Source organism: Artibeus jamaicensis, unplaced genomic scaffold (genome assembly GCF_021234435.1).
Source record: "Artibeus jamaicensis isolate MK-2021 breed Jamaican fruit bat unplaced genomic scaffold, CSHL_Jam_final contig_685, whole genome shotgun sequence".
NCBI classification, from domain to species: domain Eukaryota; kingdom Metazoa; phylum Chordata; class Mammalia; order Chiroptera; family Phyllostomidae; genus Artibeus; species Artibeus jamaicensis.
Window position 1 is genome coordinate 26306306 of NW_026521924.1, and position 24271 is coordinate 26330576.

At 49.4% G+C, this 24271-nt stretch overlaps 1 protein-coding gene across 4 annotated transcripts in view; it reads right to left on the minus strand.

Moving 5' to 3' along the window:
• SLC13A3 (solute carrier family 13 member 3) overlaps positions 1-24271 on the minus strand; it is a 59712-nt gene that overhangs the window by 11727 nt on the left and 23714 nt on the right. For 3 of the 4 annotated variants that reach the window (XM_037164448.2, XM_053671064.1, XM_037164449.2), the window contains exons 4-10: positions 17648-17714; positions 14676-14861; positions 12445-12570; positions 10475-10570; positions 9371-9475; positions 4703-4800; positions 1541-1653 (exon numbers count right to left, since the gene is read on the minus strand). In XM_037164448.2, the coding sequence (XP_037020343.2) occupies positions 1541-1653; positions 4703-4800; positions 9371-9475; positions 10475-10570; positions 12445-12570; positions 14676-14861; positions 17648-17714 (791 nt within the window). The remainder of the gene's footprint in view (positions 1-1540; positions 1654-4702; positions 4801-9370; positions 9476-10474; positions 10571-12444; positions 12571-14675; positions 14862-17647; positions 17715-24271) is intronic. The other variant, XM_053671065.1, reaches the window with a different exon arrangement.

Consider the following 24271-nt stretch of genomic DNA (forward strand, 5'->3'; position numbering starts at 1 on the left):
CTCACAGTCCCCAAATAACCTAATATACCCCCTGTCTGCTTCCTGGAAGCAAAGCCTGCACGAGCCAGGGTATGAGGACGCGCAGCACCCCCTGTGTGCCGGGGACCACATCAGCATCATCATCTTTCACGGCTTCCAACCGCCCGGTAGAGTAAGAACCTCGAGCCAATTCATAGGTGAGAAAACTAGTGCCCAGAGGGGTGAAGGGACTTGCCCGAAGTGCCCCAGCGAGGGGTGACAGAGCTCCGGTTCGAATCCAGGTACTCGGGTCCCCAAGCCCGGGCTTCCGACTGGTATAGACCTTCATGGGTATCTCGCAGTGTAACACTATTTGAACCTGGAATTTTCAATTGAATTTAAAAAGAGAGCAATCTGAGAAGTAGATGCGGGTGTCCTTCACCTTCATTTTAGATGGCTCTTCTGCTGGTTGGGTTTTGAATGTGTGGGTTCACACGGCGCAATGTCGGGGCGGCGGGGCCCCCGCATCGTCAGCTGTGGTTGTAATCCTGGCCCTCCCATCTCCTGTTGCCTCTCTGGTCCTCATCTTTCAAGGGGGGCAGCACCAGCGTCCACTTTGGTGGTGTTCATGAAGACCGATACGGTCCATATGGGCAAAGCGCTTCCAGCAGCGCCCGGCACTTGGGAAGCTCTCGAGACCGGCCCGGTCACTGGGAGCCTGGACTCTGAAATTCCATTGACAGAAGTTTGAACCTCAGCTCCTAGCAGAGTGTGATTTTGTGATTTTAAGAGGGTTGCTTAATTTTTCCACGCCTTCGTTTTCCTAGTTGTAAAGTGGGAGTTGAAAATATTACGGGGACCCTCGGGCCCGTGTGCAGCCCAGTGAGATGACACATTGTGCCTCGTGCCGGACACTGAAGCTGTTCCTCTTCTGAGCAGGGCCAATGACCTCGAGACTGAGCATCTTCTGACATCCTGCACCCTTGGGGGCTCCCTTGCCTCCCTCTAGTCCCAGCCCTGCCTCTGAGCTCACAGAACCCTCTAGAATAACATTAATAATTAGTTAATAGTAAAAATATCTAACATTTATATTACAGTGACTAACAGCACACATTCTGGAGCCAAACTACCTGGAGTCCAATCCCAAGCACATAGCTGTGTGGCCTTGGGCAAGTTGCTTTACCTCTCTGTGCCTTCCTTTCCTAGTCTATAGGATGGAGATTAGGATGGCATGGACCACCTAGGCTTGCTGGGAGAGTGGAAGTCAGCTATTGGTAAAGCACATTGGACGGGCAAGCACAACGCGGGGTGTTGCTCCTCTGTGCTCGGAGAACACAGAGTCGTGACGTTACTGGTACCAGTAACAGCACTACGTTCAACGTGAGCTCCTTGAGGGTCCGGTCATACCTTTTTCCTCTCCTCCTTCGCAGCACCAGGCACTGAGATGGGAACTATGATTATCCCAACTGGCAAATGAGGTGGTGCCTGCTGGGCCTGTGGCATCACTGCCGCTTATGCTGAGCCTGCGGCTGTGGCTGGGCCCGCCCACACCTCCGGCCCGCAGCCCGCCTGCCGTTCTTACCTCGCAGCCCTTGGCCATGGCGAAGCCTCCGCCCAGGAGAAGGATGATGCTCCAGGGGATGGTGTCCTGGGCCTTCCTCCACGTCAGCAGCGGCTTTGTCTCCGTGTTGGAGGCTGGGCAGAGAGAAGACACTCGTTCTGAGGGGCGGACCCGGGTCCCTGCAGCCCCGTCTCTGTGGGGACATTCAGGGTCCTCCAGGAAGCCACACCCCAACTCTAGCATCTGATTCTGGAGCGTGAGGGAGAAAACCCACGGCATCATGGTGGGGCATGTGCCCTACTCAGAACAAAACGGTTTTCACGGCTCCCTGCACCTTGAGGATCTCCTGGGACCCAGCACTCCGCACCCAGGACCCCCTGCAATCTCTCAGCAGCCCTCTGGGGAAGCGTTACTTTCATCTTCACACAGAACAAAAGGCTCTCTTTGGCACTGGCTGTACAGAGAGGAAAGAAAGAGGAAGGATATTACGGAGAAAAAGGCTACGGGAACCGTCGGCCTGTGGAATTATGAGATGATTTTTATGTTTTCCAAAGCGGCGGCATGCGCAGTGGTTAGAACAGGGGTCAGCACACTTCTCTGCAGGGGGCTAGGGAGTGGGTGGGTCCTTTAGACTTTGTGGCCGCTGTTGGAACTAGGCTGCCACGGTGGCATGAAACAGCCGTGGGCAAAACACACACGGACGGGCGTCCCACAAAATCCTACTTCCCACCGGGTCTTCCCACTTCCTATCAGCCCCAGGCGCTATTTTCTTGTAAGACAGAAACCGTTCTCTGTTTCAAACGTGTGGAAGGAAGATGGACAGGGAGGGCCATGTCGCCTGAAACAGACCGTCCTGCACCCAGTCTGCTGCCTACGTGAGTGTCTCTTCCCTGCAGGAGTCTGAGTCCACAGCCTCCATTCAGCAGAACTAGGAAGGCCAGAGGTTTGGCGTGTCTCAGGGGGACCTGCTGATTTCTAAGTGGGGAAGCAAGGCCCAGAGAATACAGGCACTCGTTCGAGGTCACCTAGCAAACACTAACTGAGCTGGGGTAGCAGACATCTAGGGCATCTGCCCCCAGCCCAGAGGCAGCTCTGGGCCTGTGAGCCCACCCCCAGTGGCAGAACCACGGACGGAACCTGACCCGGAGGAGCCACGCCACAGCCTGGGCAGGAATCAATGAGGCTACGAGGCCGCTGGGTGCGGGGGGGCGGAATCTATCACAAAAAGAAGTACTGATTCATGTTTGAATATGGCTCAAGCGTAAAAACATGTTCATTGAAAGCAGCCAGTCACAAAGGATCACATATATAACTATGGTTACATTTATTTAAAAAAACTTATCTAGAATAGGGAAATCTATAAAGAAAGTAGACTGGTGGTCGTCTAGGGCTTGCAGGGAGGGGCAGGAGTGACCGCTAATGAACCAGGCTTTCTTCGTGGGGTGATGAAAATATTCTAACGTTGGTTGTGTTTGTGCCTGTACAACTCTGTGAATAGACTGAAAACCATTGAATGGGTGATTTATACAGCATGTAAATTATATCTCAACACAGCTTATATATATATATATATATATATATATATATATATATATATATATATATATATATAAAGAATAAGCCAGACCAACCAGATTCTTACTCTCAGAAGTATCTGTGGGAAATAGAGAGATCACTGGGCAAAAAGAAGTGATAATAAAAGGTGGAAGACTAGACAGAGAGGCCACCTGACATAGGAGGGGCATTAGCAACTGAGGTTCCCTGGGGGAAATGGAAACTGGGAGGGAGTGGAGACTACCAGGATGTGGAAACTGGGAGGAAGCAGAAACAATGAGAAAATAGTTTCTGGGAGGAAGCCGAGGCTCCGAGGAAGCAGACAGACTCGAAGGAGCAGGCTCTGCAGGACCAGAAGCTACGGGGGGACGGGCACTGGGGGGACGGGCACCGGGGGGACAGGAAGCAGCAGAAGCCGCTGTGGACGTGAGTGGGCAGTGGCAGGGAGGAGACACTACAGGGGAACAGAAGTGATAAAAAAGCAAGAGCTATGAGGAAGCAGACGCTGGAAAGACACAAAAGCTAAGAAGCAGGAGGAACTATGAAGAGACCAAGGAAGGGCATGTGGAGCGGAGGGCGGGGAGAGCCATCTGGGACCGGAGACGCAGAGATGGTGGAGCCCAGGGCACCCGCTCGACTTCGCGGAGCCCACGGCCTGCGCTCCTCGGACCCAGGGCTGGCCTCCTAGACGGCCAGCTCTGCCTCAGCAACCGCCGGTGGGACCCCGTCAAACCCTCTCCGCCCGATCCATCGGCTGTATTTATTCCCCACCCTCCACAACTGAAACTCTCCTTTGAATGCTCCATTTTCTTCAGCAACAGAAACTACTTCAGTTGTGCCTCACTCCGGCCCAGAGCTCAGCGCTCCCCTTAGATGGAGACGGGCGCCCCCCCCCCCAAGACAGAGAAGGGCCAGGCACACAGGTGGCAGGTGTGGGCGCCTTTTCCTGGCAGACACCTGCTGGAAATCCAGGAGGGTCAGGAGTTGGTGCTCTGAAGACCAAGGATGGTGTGGGAGGGCTCAGTGATTGTTCGAAGCCGAATTTGCATGCTTTTTGGCACTTTCGCCTCACCCTCCACCACTTCCTATTCATTGAAACCCAGCCCGAGGTTTCACGTCTGGCCCCTTACGCAACTGAGTTGCAAGTCCAAGGGCAGGAAAGTCTTCCGTGAACAGGACCAGAAAGCAAATATTTTGGGCTCTGTGGGCCAAGAGGCAACATTGAGGCCATTGCTTAGGTACTTAAATAACTAAAGAAAATATCAGCCCACACATTTCTTACAGAAGGCATTAAAAACTATTTCTGGACACTGAAATTTGAATTTCAGGTCATGTCCATGTGTCATGCATATTTTTCTCCTGATTTTTTCAACCATTTAAAAATGTGAAAGCCATTCTGAGCTCATGGGCTGTGAGAACGCGGGCAGCCAGCTATATTTGGCCCGTGGGCCATAGTGGGTAACTCTGCCCTGGGCAGTCACCTCTGGCAGCCCCATGCGCCCAGACAAGGTAACCGCTCAGGTGGGGAACAGGGAAGATGCAGGGGGGGGGCAGGTCCCAGATGCGGGCCCCACCTCCAGGCCACAGAACTCCCCAAGCTCCTGGAGACCCCAGCCCTGACCCCCTTACCTTTCAAGTCAAACCACCACTTGAGAGAGGGCCTTTGGGACGGGAAGAAGAACAAGATGGTGACAACGGCCATGCCAGTGACAGCATCAGAAATAAACCTACAATGACAGACAAGGCCCCCAAAGCACGTGACCCTGGGCCTCTCAGCAGGCCAAGGTCGGGCAGATTTACAAATGAGCATCAGTGGGAGGGGGTTAGGGCCACTGTGACGGGGCCCGGTCAGGTGCCTCTGGATTCTGTCCTGCACCGAACTCCACCCTGATGCCACCGCCCATGGGGGCAAAAGCCCTTCACCCACAGCTCCCTGGGGCTTTTAGAGCCTGCTGTAGCCAAATACTTTTCTCCCCAATCCAAGGACCCTTGGGAAGGGGACATGACCACAGAGGAAACAGTCTGAGAGCTAGAGAATCCTAGGGTCTGGGGGACACCTGTGGGTCTCCAAAACTGGGCTTCCTGAAACAGCCCTGTGTCCGTTCAGCTTCTCTTTGCATTCCTCCTAGGACGGGCAGCTTACTACGTGGCTATAGAGCTCATTCCCATCAGCAGAGCCCAGATGGAGCCAGCCTCATAGACCCTCAAAGCCTAACCTCCACCTTCCAAGGACCCACGAGGTTCCCTGTGGGGACTCAATCTCCCAGAAGCCTGGGGTGGCAGCTTCTGTTTGCGAGGAGGAGTCCACAGCTCAGAGAGCAGAGGCAACTCGCTCAAGGCCAGATCGTGGTCCGTGGAGGAGATTGGCATTGAAACCAGATCTTTCCAGCTCCAAGTTCAATGAAGCTCAGAGCCAACTACTAACAAAAGCCTTTTTAGCCCACACATTTGGGAAGAAGATTATTCAAATGGCTGAGAAACTGAAGAAGATAGTCAATGTCACTGTTAGAGAATATACATCAAACCACTAACGGAGCACCATCCATTTTTACCTCTGTGAACAGACAGTCACACTCGAGAAGGACGGTGATACCGAGTGAAGACATTGGGAAACATACAGCTGATGGGAAAATAAACATTTAACCTTCCGGAGGCAGCTGGCAATGTGTTCCAACACTTTACGTGAGAACCCATTGATCCAGAGATTGTGCTTCTAGGAATTTATCCTCAGAAATAACTGGGCTCTTGTGCACAGATTACGTGCTGGGATGTCCATTATTGATGAGAGTTTAAAAAAAAGATGTTTAATAACATAAATGTAAAAAAACACCCTGTATCTGTTTCTTTAAATATATAAAATAACATCTATCTTTAGGTATTGACAAAGACATGCAACCAAGAAACTTTATATTAGAAAAAAGTTTTTATTCCCAGTATTGGACACAATCCAAAAGGAATTGATAAACAAAAATACTCCTATTCTGTAGAATACTACACAGTGTTGAAAAAGAATGAAATAGCAAGCTGTCCGTGATCATGTTATTATGTTTTCCAATTTCTCATTACATGCCTGTGTGCACAGATACATGTATGAACGCATGCACCCATGAACACGTGTGCACGTGAACATACATGCAAATACACATATGCACGAACGTATGCACGTGTCCATGGATGGGTGTGTGGACACATGTATGCATGCATCCATGAATACGTGCATGTGTTTGTATGAATGTGTGTGTGCCTGACACATTACATACCAGACTTTAATCATGAATGTTGTTAGGGAGTGGGATGGGGGAGATGAAAGGCAACTAAATTTTACTTTTTCAATTCAGCATTGTATAAATTTTTTATCAGGAAACAAACCAGGCAAAAGCATATCACAGTATGTTCACTGTTGTCACATTTCTGTCAAAAAAAAAACAACCTTGTGTCCAGATAGGTTTCTTTTTGGGTAGTTTGCACGTGTTTTTAAAATGAGTTTTGCTGAAATCTATAATTAACATGGAATAAGAGGCACCCCCTTTAAGGACATGGTTAAGCGAGTTTTGACCGGGGTGCTCTTGTAACAACCAACACAGCCAAGGTGTAGGACGGCGCCCGGATAGGGGACTTTTCAAGTCAGAGGGCATGTACATCAGATCTGGAGACGGAGGTTCTAGGTGGCGTTTACTTTCTTTGTGTTGTTAGAGTACTTATAACTCCCACTTTTCAGCTGGAAAAAAATAACTACGTACCTACATTTTGGAAAAATAGAAGAATGGCCATCAGAGCCACTTCTCTTGATTCTGTGAAACTATATATTTTCTTCCTCATAACAGCCCTCATGAGATCAGAACTGGTATCGCCCGTGTCAGCAGAGGGGAGCCCGAGGCCCCGTGGTGAGGCGTGGAGAGCTGGTCCCTCCAGCGTGGGGGGCCAGCAGCCACGTGTGGTTCGTGGACGCTTGAAACGTGGCAAGACCAAATGGAGATGTGTGGCTGTATAACATTCCCTTCCACGCACACCAGATTTTGAAGATTTAGTGTGAGAAAAAGAAATCTCTCAAAAATACTTTTATATGGATTACATGTTAAAATAATACAGTGGGCTATAAAAAAACAGATTGCCACAGTCATTTTCATCTCTTTTGACTTTTAAATGTGGCTATTTAAATGTTTTAAGTGACATCTGTGGCTCACGTTACACTTCTATTGGACGGTGCCAATGGAGACCATCAGATCTCACCAAATCCAGAGGACACACCTGCCGTCTAATCGCGTTTGAACTCACACCGGGATTCGACACCGTTGCCTGCTCACTCTCTCTCAAAATCCTTGCTCGTTTCGCCTTTACCGGTCCGTGGCTCCAGGTTTTGTGACCACCTCACAGACGGTTTCTTCCCCACTTCTCTCATGGGATCATTCTCCACCCAGCTCCTGAATGTCGAGGCTCCTCAAAGTCTGCCACACTCTCTCCACACTCTTTCCCTCACCGAGCCCATCGATTCCTCTGGACTTCAGTTCCAAAATTGTATGATAACTCCAAGATTTACATCTACAAGCTGACACCTTCTGAGGCTTGCGTACCCAAATGCCCACGGCGGCATCTGAGAAGGTATGTTAGACTGGATGCGTCTCCACCAAGTTCAAAATAGACTTGTTGACGAGACACGCCCAGTCTCTCTAAAGAACGTTCTTCTCCCCTGAAGCACCGCCAGTGAGGGGCCTCCTTTCCCACGGGCCCCCAAATTCGACCACAGCCAGGATTGTCATTTCTAACTTTGAAATGTATCCTAACTGTTCTGTCTCCATTGCTACCACTGTCATTCAAGTCACTGAAGTCATCGCCTAGACTGGTGTCAGTCAACTTCTGTCAAGGGCCGCACAGTACATATTTTTGGATTTGCAGGCCGGGCTGTCTCCATCATGATGCCCGTAGCCTGGGAGCAGCCAGAGACAGCACAGGGGTGAGTGGGCACGGCTGTGGTCCGATGGAGCTGCGTTTGTGCACAGGGACACTTAAACTTCATGTCACTTTCGTGCGCCACTCATTGAGTCTAATAGGTACAGTTGTTCATGCGGAAAAGAATACAATGATTAATAAGTAATAATATAAGAATAATCTCTTGATAAGTAATAATATAAGAATAAGTAAAAACTCAACTCTTTAGAAGTTGAGTATTCACAACTTCTAAACCTACTTTTTCTTTACCTGGTACTGTCTTTTGATTTTGTCCAGCCATTTAAAAACATAAAAGCCACTCGAACACAAGGCATGGGCCAGATGTGGCCCATGAGCCTTAGTCTTCTCACCACCTATAGAACGGCGGTCATCGAGGTGGTCCCATAGCTCCTGACTGCTCTGCCCACCCATATCCTTGCCCCCGCTGCCCATTCCCTAGTAGATACAGTTACTGTTCTATGGGGTTCTTCCTCCGAGCAACTCTAATCACGTGACCTGCGCTAACTCATTTATGCTCAGAATGCTCCAATGAGAAGTGTATCATCACAGAACCATTTTTCAGATGAGGACGCTGAGGCGCCCAGACGTTGAGTAACCTAAAACCCTCCCATAGTTTCTATTGCTCTCATTCAAAAAGACCAAAATGCGTAACGTGTCCAGCAAGACCACCACAATCTGGCTCCCGCCTTCCCTCCCGGCCACATCTTGCCCACTCTCCCCCCTTCCCACCGGGCCTCGGTCACACAAGGCTCCTGTCCATCCTTCCCAGGTCCTAAGCTGGTCCCTCCCGCAGGCTCTCAGCGGACTTGCCCAGGGTGTCTCCAGGTTTTGCCTCCACTCTTCCTAGCCTTCGGTTCTCCCCGGAACTCTCCAAAGTCAAGGCCCTCACTCCACTCTTTCATCACGCTCTCTTTCTTTCATTGCACTTGTTACAATAAGCTATTTTGCTGCCTAACTCCTTGTTTCGGCCTGTGAACCCAACACCTAGCAAAATGCTTGGCTCATGTTAAATTCTCAATAAATGTTGATTGAGTGAATGCAAAAATGAATTCAAATGAATGAATGAATGACATGCTCAGGGCCTCACAATTTCTAAGTGGCAGAGCTGTCCCTGGAACCCAGTTTTGTCTGATTTCAAAGCCAACGCTCTCAATATGTGAGAACCCAAATGTCTTATCATCCAGACTTAAATTCTTCTGAGAGCAAAAGAAGGACCTGCTGATAATCACCAGGGACGAGGGGTATGAACCTGTCCCAGGTCCCCGTCGCTGCAAAGCCTCTCCACCTGCACGTGGCCCATCCCAGAATCTTCCCTGTGGGACTCGGTTCCCTGGGTCCCCAGAGGCTCACCCAGCAGGGAAGAGACTGGCCCAGCCAGGGATGAACTTCGGGTCCCGGAAGAAGAGGAGAATGGCGAACACGCAGAAAAGGATGAAAACGGCCTGTTCGGCAAACCTGTGGCACAAACAGGCAGGCACGTGGTGACCGTGGGCTCCAGCAGACCACAGGGCGTGGAGGCCTTGGGCAGGTACCCACGGTGCGGCGGGGCCCAGACCCTGCCTCTGAGAAATGGAAGGAAGTAATTCGCCTCCCAGGAAGCCTCCAGTGGAGAGGGGTGTCCCGTGATGTGCGGGGTTCCTGCCTGGGCCTGCCACACTCAGCCAGGATCCTCCCTAAGCATCAAGCACCCCCTGTCCCCAAATTATTTACATCATTTCTACTGGGGATTTCCCAGAGTCTTAAGGCGAATCCAGAGACAGAGAGAAAGAGAAAGAGTAAAACAGAGTCAGAAAAGTAGAGAGAAAGGAAACAGACAGAGGTGGGCAAAGAGAGAGGAAGAGTCGCACACAGAGACAGACAGATAAACATAAATGCGGAGTGGGGCAAACAGAGAGGGACAGACGTGAAGAGAGACGTGCACAGAGGTGGCAAGAGAGAAGCCTCAGATGTTGAGGTAAATATCTACCCAATGTTCTCCTTTCAGAAATTGGGGGACAGAGCCCAGAGAGGCTTAGTGCCTTGCCCAAGTCACACAGGAAGTTAGTGGCAGAGCCAGCCCTCGGGGGGGCAAGCCTGCTGACTCCTAGTTATTTTTACCACACGAGACACATACATTAAACAAGGTCCTGGCAGTAACCAGAGGTGATGCCGAGTATCCCATGTACCAGGAGGGAAAGGGTGCATTAGGCAGGAGAGAGGCAGGTCCCCACTCCAAGTACATCCTGGGGGGCTTTCTGGTCCTCAGAGTGCCTACCCTGGCACCAGGGAAAGAGGCTAACTGTTAAGCCACCTCCCTCCCCTCCATCTCCAGGATCCCATCTCAAGCCATTGGTCCTGATATTTCCCTGGGACTCAGCCCCCAAGGGCCCAGGGGTCAGAACAGGAGGACTGTACAGAAAGTCTGATGCCCAGCTCTCCCCCACCCCTCACCCCCAAGGACCATGGGCCACGCACTTCATGGGTCCCAGATTCTGGAATTCCTGCTGGATCATAGCTCGAGCCCTGTCTTCTGCACCAGCTCTGATCTCAGATTTCTTCTTTCTCCAGCCCCTGAAACAAAAAGTGGGGAGGTTAGGAGTGGCCACTGCAAAGGTGACTAACTTTCCCCCAGCCCACTACCACCTGGCCAGGCCTCATTATCTCCATTCTGCAGACTGCAGTGGCCTCTCAGTGGTCTCCCTCTGTCCTGCCTTTCTCACATCTGTTCTCCCCACCTGTCGCCTAGACGATCTTTTAAAAATGTGAATCTGATCATATAACTCTCAGGGAGCCCTTCAGGGGATTAAACATCAACATGAATAAACAGACAAATCAATGGAATAAAATATAAAGTCCAGAAATGCACCCACACATAAATGGGGATTTAGTCTTCGATAAACCTGGTTTCACAGATTAATGTGCAAAAGATGGGCTGTTCAGCCAATGGTGTCAGACATGTGAGTCAGTGAGACTGGAGAGTCCGGAAGTAAGCCCATACATCTACGGTCACGTGACTTTTGACAAGGATGCCAAAACCATTCAATGGGGCAGGAACAGTCTTTCAACAAATGAAGCCAGGACAACTGAGAGCCACGTGCAAAGGGAGAAGTGTGGGTCCCTACCTCACACCGTGTACGGAATTGAACTCCGACTGGATCCTAGACCTAAGTGTAAGAACTGAACCTAAACAACTCTTAGAAGAAAACATAGCGGTAAATTTCATGGCCTCGGACTAGTCAACTGTCTCTTAGACATACAATATCAAAAGCTCAAGCAATTGAAGATAGATAAATTGGACTTCATCAAAATTAAAAACTTTTGTGTGTCAACAAATGGTGTTGGGATCACTGACTAGTCATCCGGAACAGAAAATAAAATTGGATTCAAACCTCACACAGCACCCTAAGAATAAACTCCAAAAAGATTTAAAAAAATTAAATGTAAAAAAGTTAAAATATCAAAAGAAAATATGTGATTACTTTAATACTTCCTTTAATGGGAAGACCCTCTTATTTATAATGGAAAATTCAGAGGCTATCTGAGAAAAGATTGATAAATTCATCTGTATAAAATTTTCTCAAAAATTCTACATGAAAGAAAATACTGAAGAAAAAATATTTGCAATCCTTGTTGCAGAATAACCACTAATTTTTCGATGTATAAAGAGTACTAGAAATCAACAAGACGAACACCAATAGTCCATCTGAAAAATGTACAAATGACATAAACCCAATTTAACCAGTTTAAAAGAAAAGGAAATAACCAATGAGCCCCATGAATGTATCCAAACTTTTCATATTGCCTCTTAACATTAAAAGTTGCTCAAAATTACTCTCAATAAAATAAATGCACCAGTCAGGGCACATGCCTGGGTTGCAGGCCGGTTCCCTACAGGCCAGTTCCCAGCAGGGGACGAACGCATGAGAGGCAACCATACATCAATATTTCTCTCCCTCTCTCCTTCCCCCCTTCCCCTCTAAAGATAAATAAATAAAATCTTTTTAAAAAAAAAGCATTTCTCCTTTAAAAAAAATAAATAAATGCAGGTTATTTTTCTCATCAGATTGGCATAAATTCACTTTTCTGTATGGAAACAGACACTCTCATATGTGGCAAACGGTACAATTAGTACAATTCTTATGGAGAATGACTTGACAATGTTTATTAGAATAAAAATGTGTTTCTGTTAGTGTATTAGTATCGATGATGGGTGAATTAACTGATGGTCTGGGCGTAGCAGGCTGGGCACACCACCCCTAACCCTCACATTCCTGGGAAGTGGCGTCCGCTCCAGTCACCGTGTGAGAAGGCGACATGAAGCTACAAGAACAATCCTCAGCTGACCTAGAAGCCTGAGACACAGGGAGCCCACTCCCAGGTGAGAAGGAAGCTGTGTCAAACACAGTTCAGTCCAGCGCAAAGCCCGAGCAGAACAGGAGGGGTACCTCAAGGTCATTCCCGTGTACAGGAAGGAGATCCAGAGCCAGCCCAGCAGCAGGAACAGCACCATGAGTGGGAAGGCGAAAATGAACCAGGAGCCGAAATTCACCACCTCACACTCTGGGAAGTAACTGGAGGAAAGAGGGTGGTGAGAGCCAGCCAAGGTCAGCCTTGGGGGGCAGGGGGGAGCCTGTCCACGCGCGCATAGAAAAACTAGGAGGAGTATGTTAAATATTAAGAGTGGGATGAAAAGTATTTCAAAATTTTAATTTTTGCTATATTTTCTGAGAGCTCTGTAACATGCCTATTACATGCATAATCAGAACAAGCTAATAAAATGTACTTCCGGAGCAAAGCCCGAGGAGAACACTCGGGGCCACTATTTTCCTGTCTCCCCAGGCTCCCTGCTGCAGAATCAGAACCCCATGTCACTTAGCATTCTTTCTAAATCCCCTCCTCCCCTACCAGAAGGGCCAGGCCTGTGCAATTCAATGCTGCATATTATTTGCATGTGATTTGCATTCAATTTACTCCAGATCCTTCCTGTTTGATATTTTTACTCACATCTCCACATCTCCTTCCCTGATTTCTTTTAAAGTTGGGGCAAAGTGCTGCTCATACCAGGGTGGGCAGACAGCCTGAAAACTTTCTGAAGTAGCTGCCACCTTACCCATGGACCCCACCCCCCAACTCAGGCCCTGCCTCTGAGGCCCCCAGACCTGCATCCTTCCTATCCAACCCCTTCTGAATGAGGAGACCACAGGGCCAGCACAGACTATCCCCTCATCCACAACAGGAGGGCCGTCTTCCGGTGTTTTAGTTGCCAACCAGCAAACCTGAGGCACGGCCAGATTTTGCTTAAAGAACAGAGGTGAAAAGACACCAAGGTCGGCAGTGAGAATTGGTTGGAAAGATACTGATGCCTGGCCCCCCTCCCACACCCCCCGAATCAGAATCTCTGCACCTGAGACCCAGATGTATTTTTTCCTCTCCCCTGGGGGCTCTGATAAGCACCCACTGGCCGAACACCACCCATTTCTACCATCACATCATACAAATCAAGGAATTTAAGAACCTGAGAATATAGCAGAGGTTTAAGGCGTTCAGATCAGTTCATGGGGCCAAACAGGAGTGTGCTTAACATTTCCCATGACAGTAATTTCAATTACCCACAAGTGTAGTACCGATTTATGTGCCCCAGCCCTGCTCTCGGCTAGATCGCCACCCTCCTAACAGGTTCCCGATTCTTCGGTTCAGTAGCAGATAAAGAAATTGGCCAGCACGTGGGGCCATGTTGAGTATCAAGGACTTCTTACTGCTACTTGTTTGACAAATGCGTTCCTTTGCCTTCACGTGGATTAAATAAACCGCTGCCAATCACCACGGCACAGGAGTCTTAGAAACCCTGCCTCAGAATTCTAAAATCTGAAAATCTTAGGATCTTGAAATACAGGAATTTTAAACATCTTTGCACTAAGAGGCTTGGGAGGATGACTCAACGCCTCGTGCTGTCCGAGAATCCCCTTATTCTCATGCCTTCCTCTCTTTGAATAGTTTCCTCCCTCGGGACACTCGTTTTTCTGGTAGACCCCTCTGCACTGCTGGCCCAGGTTCACGGTTGCAAAGCTTCTCGCTGGATGGGACAGCCATGGACCAGCGCCTCCATTTGGGGCATCTTTAAAGCGGATGCCGCATCATGTCACTCTTCTGCCCTCAACTGTCCACTGACTCCCCACTGGGTCCTTAACAATAAATGCCTTAGTCTGGCCTCTTCCCTCCTCACCTCCTCCCACAACGCCCTCCTCCTTCTGCTCTCTCACCCTGCTGGTCTTTGTGCCATTCACCTCTGCATAGGCCATTCCCTTCTGTGTCCACATAGTTCACCTCCTCACTTTTGCTCAAATGTCACCTAGTTAGAAATGCCACGCATCCATGACCAACCAATATAAAATGGCACCCACTCCTGTCCCTCTACCCCCTTCTCCTGCTTTGTTTTATTTCACAGCTTATTATGCCAACATATCCCATATTCATTTGCTTTTTCTTTTACTGCTTGTCTCCCCACCAGAATAGAAGTCCCTTAGAGCAGAGACTTTGCTGGGTTTTGTGCCTTGCGCGGTCCTGAGAGTCCAGCCAATAGAAGGCACTCATGACACAATTTCCCTGGTTGTTAAACGAAGGGGGTAGGAGGAAGAGAAGGCAACTCCAGGGCCAGATAGGGGACACTTGCTTTTACCTCTTGAGTCCACCAAGCAGGATGAGGTTGGGGGGAGTGCCTGTGATAGTGGCAGTGCCCCCGATGCTGGCTGAGTAGGGGATGGAGATGAGGAAGCCCTTCCAGATGTTTTTGCAACGTTCCTCCTCCTTCGCGGAGTCAGCTGGAAGTTCCAACGGAGCCTCTGCCTCCTCGTGGCCGTCTTTGCTTTAAACAAACCCGGAGAGAATCTGCTCAGAACACACCCAGCGTTCCCGGCCTCACGGGATGTCTTCGCACAGTGCTTGGGTGGGGGCAACTGGCGGTCTTTCCAGAAGGTAACTTGGCATGGGCCTTCAAAACCTCTAAAAACACGCAGCCCTTCAGCTCAGGTGTTCTACTCTAAGAATTTGTCCTCAGTAAATAATTGGGTAAAAGCCTCAGGTGTGGGTACAAGCATTCATGTGGTATGAAATGCAGTAAGTTAAATTGAGAACAACGGAAATCTCCATAAAAAAGGGGTTGGCTACATAAAGACCATCCTCTTTCTGGTGGAACCTGGATGCAGCCATTAAAAACAGTGATTCAGATGAGCGTGCTAAGATGAGAGGTGTTCATTACACAAAGGGAAAAGATAGGGAATAGCACTAGTTTTTCATTTTAAAATAGTCACATATTTCATGAATCTCCAAGTATGAAGAAAATCCTAAAATAGTAATAGGCAAAGCTGATTTGGTGCCCTTCTCGGGGCTGGAACTATGGATTTTTTTCTCTGTTTGTATTTTCTGGGTTGCTTTCCTTGCACAAAGAGTTTGGGGAAGGCGTGAAATCAAGAATCGTTAATTATATAATTAAAAGATAATGCTGTTGACACAAATGCATTGAAGTGGAAGATATTTGGTACACTCCATTAAGTGAGATAATAGCATAGGTAGCATTATCAATCTTTTTATTTAAGAAAATGTATTTATGTACACAGAGAGGTAGCAAGAAATAATCTAGAATGGTATTCGCTTAACTGTTTTAATGCTGAATATATATATTTTTGTTAAGGAGTACTTTTGTTTTTGACTTGTGCAATTATAAAATGTTCATAAGTGAGTGAAATTACGAATGGCTCCTGTGCAACCAAAAAAGTGTTCAAAGAATAAAATTCCTGCAAATACCTTCTGGCCTTAATTGCTACATGAGGGGCCCCTTCTCCAGTGGGTGATGGGGACATGATCTGGAATCTGAAAGGAACGTGAGGAAGCAGCTGGAGACCTTTGTCCTGCATGGCCTGACTCTCAGGGTGACTGGCCCTCTCAGGAAGGCGGCCTCTCTCAGATCTGGGGACCCAACCAGGCTGAGCCTCACAGTGAGAATAAGGGAGCAGATAGGGCTCTGGGACTCATCTAGTGAGACTCTTTCTTTGTTCTGATGGGGAAACCGAGTCCAGAGAGGGGACGAGGTTTGCATTCAATGGACACGGAGTCTCCGTCCAATGGACAGGGCTTTCATCTCATGGACATGGAGTTCCAGAGAGTGGCGTCAGGTCTTTCCAGTAAACTCGACACAAGCCTGGCATAGGCAGATGGTTCAAACTGACGCCCGGGTTGCGTGGTAGTGAGTGCTGGGCCATCACAGAATCCGTATCTCAGAGCTGGACTCGAAGCTGCCAAAGGGTGCTGGGGAGGAGCTTGGGCCGTGGGACAAGACAGATGTAAGATCAGGTTCCTTCTCTGCTATCCCTCCCTCAGCTCCCATCTCATTCAAAGTCAAGGCTGCATCAACGGCCTATGAGGTCCCACGTGCTCTGTCCCTCCATGACCACCCTCTTGCCATATCTCTCTGGCACTACTTCCTACCACCCACTCACCCAACAGCGACCACACAGGAAGCACGCAGGTTTCCCGTCTGCCCTGGACTCTCAGGAACTGTGCACCTGCTGGTCCCTTGGCTGAGAACATTCTACAGGTCCCCCATGACTCCCCACCTTTTACAGGTGTCTGTCTGCTCAAGCAGAACCTTCTTAAAGAGGCCTTCCCTGATCACCCATTTTAAAGCTGCCCCTGGTCACGTCCAGTCCCCTTCCCTAGCCTTCTTTTCTGCTTCGTTCTCCTGCGTAACACTCACAACCACCCAACATATGATGGATTTCACTCGGGTGTGTGTTCCTTGTCAATGGGACGTAAGTGCCACAGGTCTGAAATTTTTGGCCTCTGTGTGGCTGCATCCCCAGTAGTGCCAGGCTCATCCTATGTTCTTGATAAATATCGCTGAATGAATGAAACAGACCTGATCGATGCCCAGCAAAGCTGAGAGCAAGTCACTCTACTTCCCACCGTGACATCCCCATCAAACCAAGATAACGAGGCCTTTGGTCACAAGTGCTACCATTGTGTACGTAGGACCTCGCAATGCTTCGTCGGCATTATCCCATTGGCTCTCAAAACAACGCTGTAAGTGTCCACTTGGTAGGTGAACCTCACTGAGGCTCAGGAAGGTTAAGTGACTTGTCTGAATGACACAGCAGGTAAGTGGCAGAGCCAGGGTTCCAAGTCAGGCCTGTGGGGCCCCAAACCCCAAGAACTTAACCATGTTGTCGTACACAACAGGCACCAAAGACCGAACGTGCCGTGGGTGTGAAGGTGCTCTCTGACTCACATGAGTGTGAAGAATCATTATTGCCTTGCAGAATAATTTTTCCTACAGAGCCTCTCAACCTGGTCTGCACCCCTCTCCTCCCTGACCCGCATATGGCCTGCGCTCTGCTGTTCTTCTGGGCTCGCCCTGGAGACCCTCCCCTCACCAGAACTCCAGGGGTTTAATGCACCCCGCTGCCCTGACTACATTTTGCATTTTTAAGGAGTCTGTGCAGGTCTACCCTCAGCCAAAGGTTGGAAACTTGGGCAATTAGGTCATTTGGAGAAAATTTCAGAGATGGGAGGGAGGATGATTGCAGCACTGAGTTCTTGTTCATCATCTCCTTGGACCAAGCATTGGCTCCTCTATGACTTTCACCAGGAACTCACTCTTCTGTGCTGGCAAGAAAGTGCATATCCGTGGGCACAGTTGGCAGGCCTTTGGCCAGTGCAGCAGCTAGGAGAAGAAAACATGATGGCTTTAGTGTCATGTAACTGGGGCGGGAGTGTGCCCACTCTTCTGTGGGCAGCCGAGAGGGCGTCTTCAGGCTCCGTGCTCTGCCAAGGGTCCCCTACTATTCATTCAGTCAAATAAACAAATATGTCACTCAACACTCCGTCTTCCTGTCCCACCCATCTCTGTTTGGAGATGACCCCAGGGCTGTGGGCAGGGAATTAGCTGCAAGACTGCTTGACAGTTCATAACTCAAGCCTAGGCTTACCCAAGCAGCCACTGCCGAAGAGATGTTAGGGAAGGACTAGCTATGAGTGGTAATGGATCAGCGATGGGATGGGTGACCCCAATCTCCCGTTCACTCAGTCAACAAGTATTTACTGAGCACCTACTATGTGCTATTGACTATGAGCTTGAGGTACCCAGTAAACAATATACAACGAGGCCTCTGTCCCCATGCAGTTTATGTTCTGGAAAGGGAGACAGACGATAAACACATAAAGAAAAATTCAGGCAGTGATGAAAGTGATGGAGGACATAAAACTGGGCCATGTGATGGAAAATAACTGCAGAGTGGGGAGGGGGAGCAGGTGGCTTGCTGTCATCAGGTCAACAGAAAGACACCATGTGCTGGTGGCATTTGATCTGAGGCCTCAAGCATAAAGAAGAACTAGTCACATGAACAGCCTTGAAAAGAGAGTTTCAGGAAACAGGAACGGTAAGTGCAAAGGCCCTGGGGTAAGAAGCTTAGCAGAACTGAGGAACCATGAGGAGGCCGGTGTGCCGGGAGGGCAGTGAGGAGGGGAGGCCTAGGGCAGCCAGGGAGTGGGAGTGGTGTCGGCAGAGGTCGACAGAAGTCAGAAGGTAACTCAAGGATGGCGAACCCTTGCAGGATTTAGAGCCCAAGATGGACATTGTGTGATTGACATTTTGCGAACATTTCTGGGTCTGGTAGGGAGAATGGGCCATAGAGGGGCAAAAATGGAAGCTGAGAAACCAGTTCCAAATCTGTTGTGTTTTCCAGATCAGATGAGGATGACTGCACTGCGCTAGAGGCCAGAGATGCGAGAGCGACCAGGGCCAGAACATAGTCATATAAACCCTGGCTGGGCACTCCATCAATAATGTCACTGAGTGACAAGACATGACAAGACATGTCCTTGTGGAACTTACCTTCTGGTGAGGTAGACAGACTAGAAACAAATAATATACCGTATGTCAGATGGCAATGAGGGTTACGGAGGAAAATTAAGCAGGAAAGCAGACCAGGGTGCTTGGGTGGGACAACTTTTTCAAAGGATGGTCAAAAGTCTGACTGAGAAGGAAACATCGAACGGAGACCTGAAGAAGGTGAGAGGGTGAACCATGCAAACCTCTGAGGAAATGGAGAGCAGGTGCAAAGGCCCTGAGGTGAGAGAGTGATAGTGTGTCTAGAGGCACAAGGGAGACGAGTGGGGCTGGAGAGCCCTGAGGGAGAAGGAGAGGAGTGGGGGTAAGATGAGAGAAGCAGCAGCGGGCGGGGTGGCAGGAAGTGGGCTGGACCACAGGAGGGGGCGGGGCTTGGGGGTTACAGCAAAACCTTTGGCTTCTCCTCTGTGTCAGGTGAGAGCAAAGGCAGGGGAGTGGTTGAGTAGATGAGTCAGGATAGGATCTGACTTTATTTTTTAAAGTATCCCTTGCTTGATAGGTCAGCCTCCCTGGGAACCTATGATAGCATTCTGAAGACAAGACAAATTGAAGGAATTAAAATTTCCTGCACTGGAATCATCACCAAGGGCAAAAGAACCCATCCCTGGGCATTGAGTGTGTGACTGGCAGCTGGACATGAGGGTTCTCGGTTCAAATCACAGCTCCATCGTTGACTGTGTGATCTTAGACCAGTGGCTCCCAACCATGGCCGGTTCTCCCTCCCATGGACGTTGGGCGATACCAGGGCACGTTTTTGGCTGTCACAATGGGGACACAGAGTGTGCTGCTGTCATGTAGTGGGTGGAGGCCAGGGATGCTGCTAAATATCCTGCAATGCACAAGTCAACCCCCCACAAAGAAGAATTATCCAGCCAAACATGTCAATAGTTTAGAGAAACCCTGGTTTAGATAAATCTGTTAATCCTTCTGTACTTCGATTCTTTAACGCATGAAATGGAAGTAGTAATTTTCCTAGGGTTCTCAGGGGGGTTAAGGAGTTGCCTCATTTGCTCTAGATTGAATGTTTGCATCCTCCCAAAACTGGGTATGAGGAAATCTCATCCCTAATGGGATAGTATTAGGCAGTGGGGCTTTGGAAGGTAATTAGGTCATAAGGGTGAAGCCCTCATGAACGGGGAGAGTGTCCTTATGAAAGAGACCCCACAGAGCCCTCTTGCCCCTCAGCTGTGTGAGGACACAGCAGGAAGACAGCCATCTGTGAGCCAGGAAGTGGGATCTCAGTCGACACCAAATTTGCTGGCTCCTTGACCTTGACCTTCCAACCTCTAGAACTGTGAGAAATAAAAACCTGGTCTATGGGGTCTTTGTTACAGCAATTTAATGGACTAACATACCATTTAAAGTAGGGACTGGCAAACTTCTTCTGTAACAGGCCAGAGAGTAAATCTTTTAAGTTTTAGAGGCCTTATGGTCTCTGGTTAACTATCCAACTCCGCCATGATATCATGGAAGCAGCTAAAGACAATACGTAAACAAACAATAAACATGGCTACACCTTTATTTTGGGGCACTGCAATTTGAATTTCATATAATTTTCCCATGTCCCAAGCATTCTTCTTCTGATTTATTTCAACCATTTAAAATATATGTAAATTATCCTTAACTCACACCAAACAGGTGCTGGGCTGGATTTGGTGGGCCAAAGCTCGCCAGGCTGTGATTCACAGAATTTCACAGGAATCTGAGCGCCCTCAAGGATGTAGTTGGTGTGGGTTACTCTTGAGAGAGAGTATCAGGATGGCCCCAATGCCTGGAAGTGGTCTGACTCAAACACACTGTGTTGTTCTCTTGTTGGACCGAAATGATCTTACACATCACTGACCTCAGACAAAGCCACTCTGAGACCGATGGACCAAGGTGAGGACACTAGCGTTGTCTTAGCACAAAGCCACTTGCCTCCTAGAAAATACTGAGCACCCCCATGCTTGCGAAATGAATGGCTGCTACTTCCTTACCCGATTTCTGACGGCGCCCAATCTAGAGCAATCCCTTCTTCCTTAGATCCCCCTCCACACGACCCGACAAGAGCCTGAGTCCTAGGATAGGTCCTTTCTCACAGCCTCCGCCTGAGGTGAGCGAGCCTGCCCTGGCGTGTGTGCTCTTCCTCACTGTGGCAAACTGGGGACGCGTTTCTGGGATCCGTGGCCTTGTGGACTGGGAAGGTGGGGCTAAGGCTCCAGCCCCCACTCTTTCCCTGTTGCACCCAGGGACCTGGGGAAGTCAGCCTTCTGCTCTCCACTCTGGGCTGCCCCTTTCCCGTTTGTATCACGAGGGAGCAGGATTCCTTGCTGGCTGCCTGCGTTTTGTTGACTGTGCCCGCGGCTGGCCCTGCTGACCACCAGCCAGGGTCTGAAGGCTAAACGCAGGCCAGTTCACCCGGGGCCAAGGGGATGCAGGCCTAAGGGTTCCTGTGGTGGGAATACACATCCACGTGCAATGCACACAGGCAGGGGCCAGGGCACTGAAGCGGGAGGCATTAATAGGACACCAATGTTAGAGGCAAAGGTCGCTCCCCAGGGGATGACTAGACAGGAAGAACTCTGAGCCAGTGACCCCCACTCAGCCCCCTACCCATTGCTAGCTCACTGTGTCCCCTTCCCTCCACAGCCCCAGGTAAATGGGAGCATTTTCTGAGAATGCCCAGGTCCCCACCCTGGAACTTCTGGTTCAGAGGCTCTGGGGCCTCAGTATTGTCGAAAAGCCTCGCAGGTGATTCTCTTGGAAAGCTCTGGGATGAGAACCGCTCCCCGGAAGGTACAGATTGGGAAACTGAGGCCCCCAAGGCTGCCCACACCCTCCGAGGGGGCATGTGTTCCCCAGTGGACCTCAGTCCCCACCGGCCCCTATCGCTCATCCATGCACCATGGTTGCTGCCAACATCTGAGCTGAGGCACTGTGAACATGTGAACGGCAGTGAAGGAACTGGTCTATTCAATTCTTAATTTCACACATTTATTGAACACCTACTATGTGCCAGACGCTGTGCTAGGGGGACGAGACCACAGCAATGACAGAGATAGACACAAACCCCTCTGCAGCCTGGAGTCTACAAGGAGACAGAGAAACAAATCCCTCTCAAGCAGGAGGCATAGGAAACTTCAAGGGCGAATCACAGTGTGGGGTTTATTACTGGCTTCTCTCAACTCCTGGAAGCCTTATCATGGTTTTTACACAACAGCCACACACTAACTGACCTCTTCCTAGGTCCCCGGTTTTCATTTCTCATGTAAGTTTCACGATATGTGTGAAATGGGAGGGGTCGTCCTCACTTTATAGTTGAGGAAAGAGCCCCTACTCCTGGCCTCATAAATGAAGCACGAAGGGGGAGGGCAATGCTTAACCCAGGCTCAAACTGGCTTTCTGAATGCGAGCCCCTTGGACACTCCTAAAGGAAAGGCATGGGTGGCAAGAAAGGAGGGCAGAGCTTGGATTCAAAAGCCAGGCGGGCCCCTTACAGGCTGAGGGACATTGAGCAAATGCGTCACCACTCTGAGTAGCAGTTTCCTCCTCTGCCAAATGGGCGCCAGGAGAGGGCCGCCCCTGCAGGGTAGTGGAGGACTGAATGAGAACACGCGGGTAGAAGGACAGTGAAGAAGCCACCGCGCCCCCCGCCCCAGGACCCTTCAGTCCCCAAGGCAGTGCTAGGAGCAAGGCTGGGTAAAGGAGCTGCCCTCCCACGCAGCGGACCCCTGGGGACTTGCCCAGAGAGCCCCACCCTGCCCCAGGCAATGTCTCGGTGCTTAGGAGCACAGGCTCCAGGTTCAGGCAGAGCTCAGTAGCTAACGTACCATGTTACAAACCATTCTGCCTCTGAACCCCAGTCTCCTCATCTGTAAGATGGGGATCGTTAGGATTAAACGAGCTAATGGGAATGAAAAATTTAGCACAGTGTCTTTAGAAAACTGAAAGCGCGTCATCATTGTTGTTGTCACTGTGGCTGTCCCTCGTGGACTTAAAGCCCCGGAGCCCCCTCACCCCAGACTTGGCTCGCCAACAGCGCCTCCATTCCCTCCACCCCTGTCCTCACCTCACCCCACAGAGCACAGGAACTGGGTGAAAGGGAGCATCTCCCTTTGCCCTGGAATTAGCTTTGTTTTAAGGTCTCAGGGCCGATCATTAACCAATCTTGGCTGTCTGATTCTACCACCCACGAAGGCAGGTGGCTGCCCCGACCTCCCAGGGTCTCCTACATACTGACACCCTGCAGCATAAGAGAGAAGACTGAACCGCACTCTGTGCCCAGCATCGTGTGTGACCTTGGGCAACCCTTCCTGGGTGTCAGACTTTTTCTTTATAATAAGGGACTTGGCTTTCAAACTTTTTTTTGGCAGGGGGCACTAGACTCAGAAAAGATCTTGTGTTGGAGGCAGAATAATAGAGGGTAAGAGCACAGGGTCTGAAGTCAGCCTGTGTGGCTTCAAACCTTAAGATGCTTTATCTTCTTTTACTGCTTGTACAGAGAGGGAAGGGGAGGGAGAGAGAGATGAGACTCAGCTTCCACCCTCTGACCGGGGTCAATGCAGGCTGCATCTCACTCAGAAGTGAGACCTTAAGAAGTGTCTTTGCGTAAAATAAGCACTCAGCACACATCTGTTTGTTACTTGGAAGCTCAGTGGGTAAAACAGATAAAGTAGCGGCAGCTGGAGTTGAAGTGGGAGAAGGAGTGAAGCCTTCACTGTTTACCAGGCAGCTCTCTTGGATCCTAAAAACTTGGGGAAAACAGTTTGAGGACCAACGAAGCAGATACTACAAAGTAGGGATCCACAAACTATTGCCCTTGGGCTGTATCCAGCCCAGAGCATGCCAGCTAGAATCTTGCTAACATTTCAAAATGGCTGGAAAAAAATTGGTGGAAGAATATTGCATGATGTAAAAATGGTACACGACTTTAATTTCAGCACCCATGAATAAAGTTTTATTGCAACACATCCACGCACATTCGTTTATGCATTGTGTATGGATGCTTTCTGTCTGCAAGGGCAGAGTTGATTGGTGGTGACAGAGGGGCTGGCAAAGCCTAAAATAACTATCTGGTCATTTGCAGAAAATGTTTGCCCACCCTGGCCCTAGAGCACCTCTTTCCTTCCACATGGAAGCCTTTGACCTTGCCTAGATCCTGGCTCTGCTACATTACCCACAATGCAGTTGATTCTGGACATACCACTTCACCTCCCTGACCTCATCTATAAAGTACTTACAATCATTTCTAGATTTCAGGGCTGCTATGGAAATAAAACAAGCAGGACCCCTCATTGCATGACGGGGAAATAACCTTACCACAGTACATGAGATTAATATAGATGGGACACGGGTCAATATTTATATTCTCAACAGATATATATTTATTATCA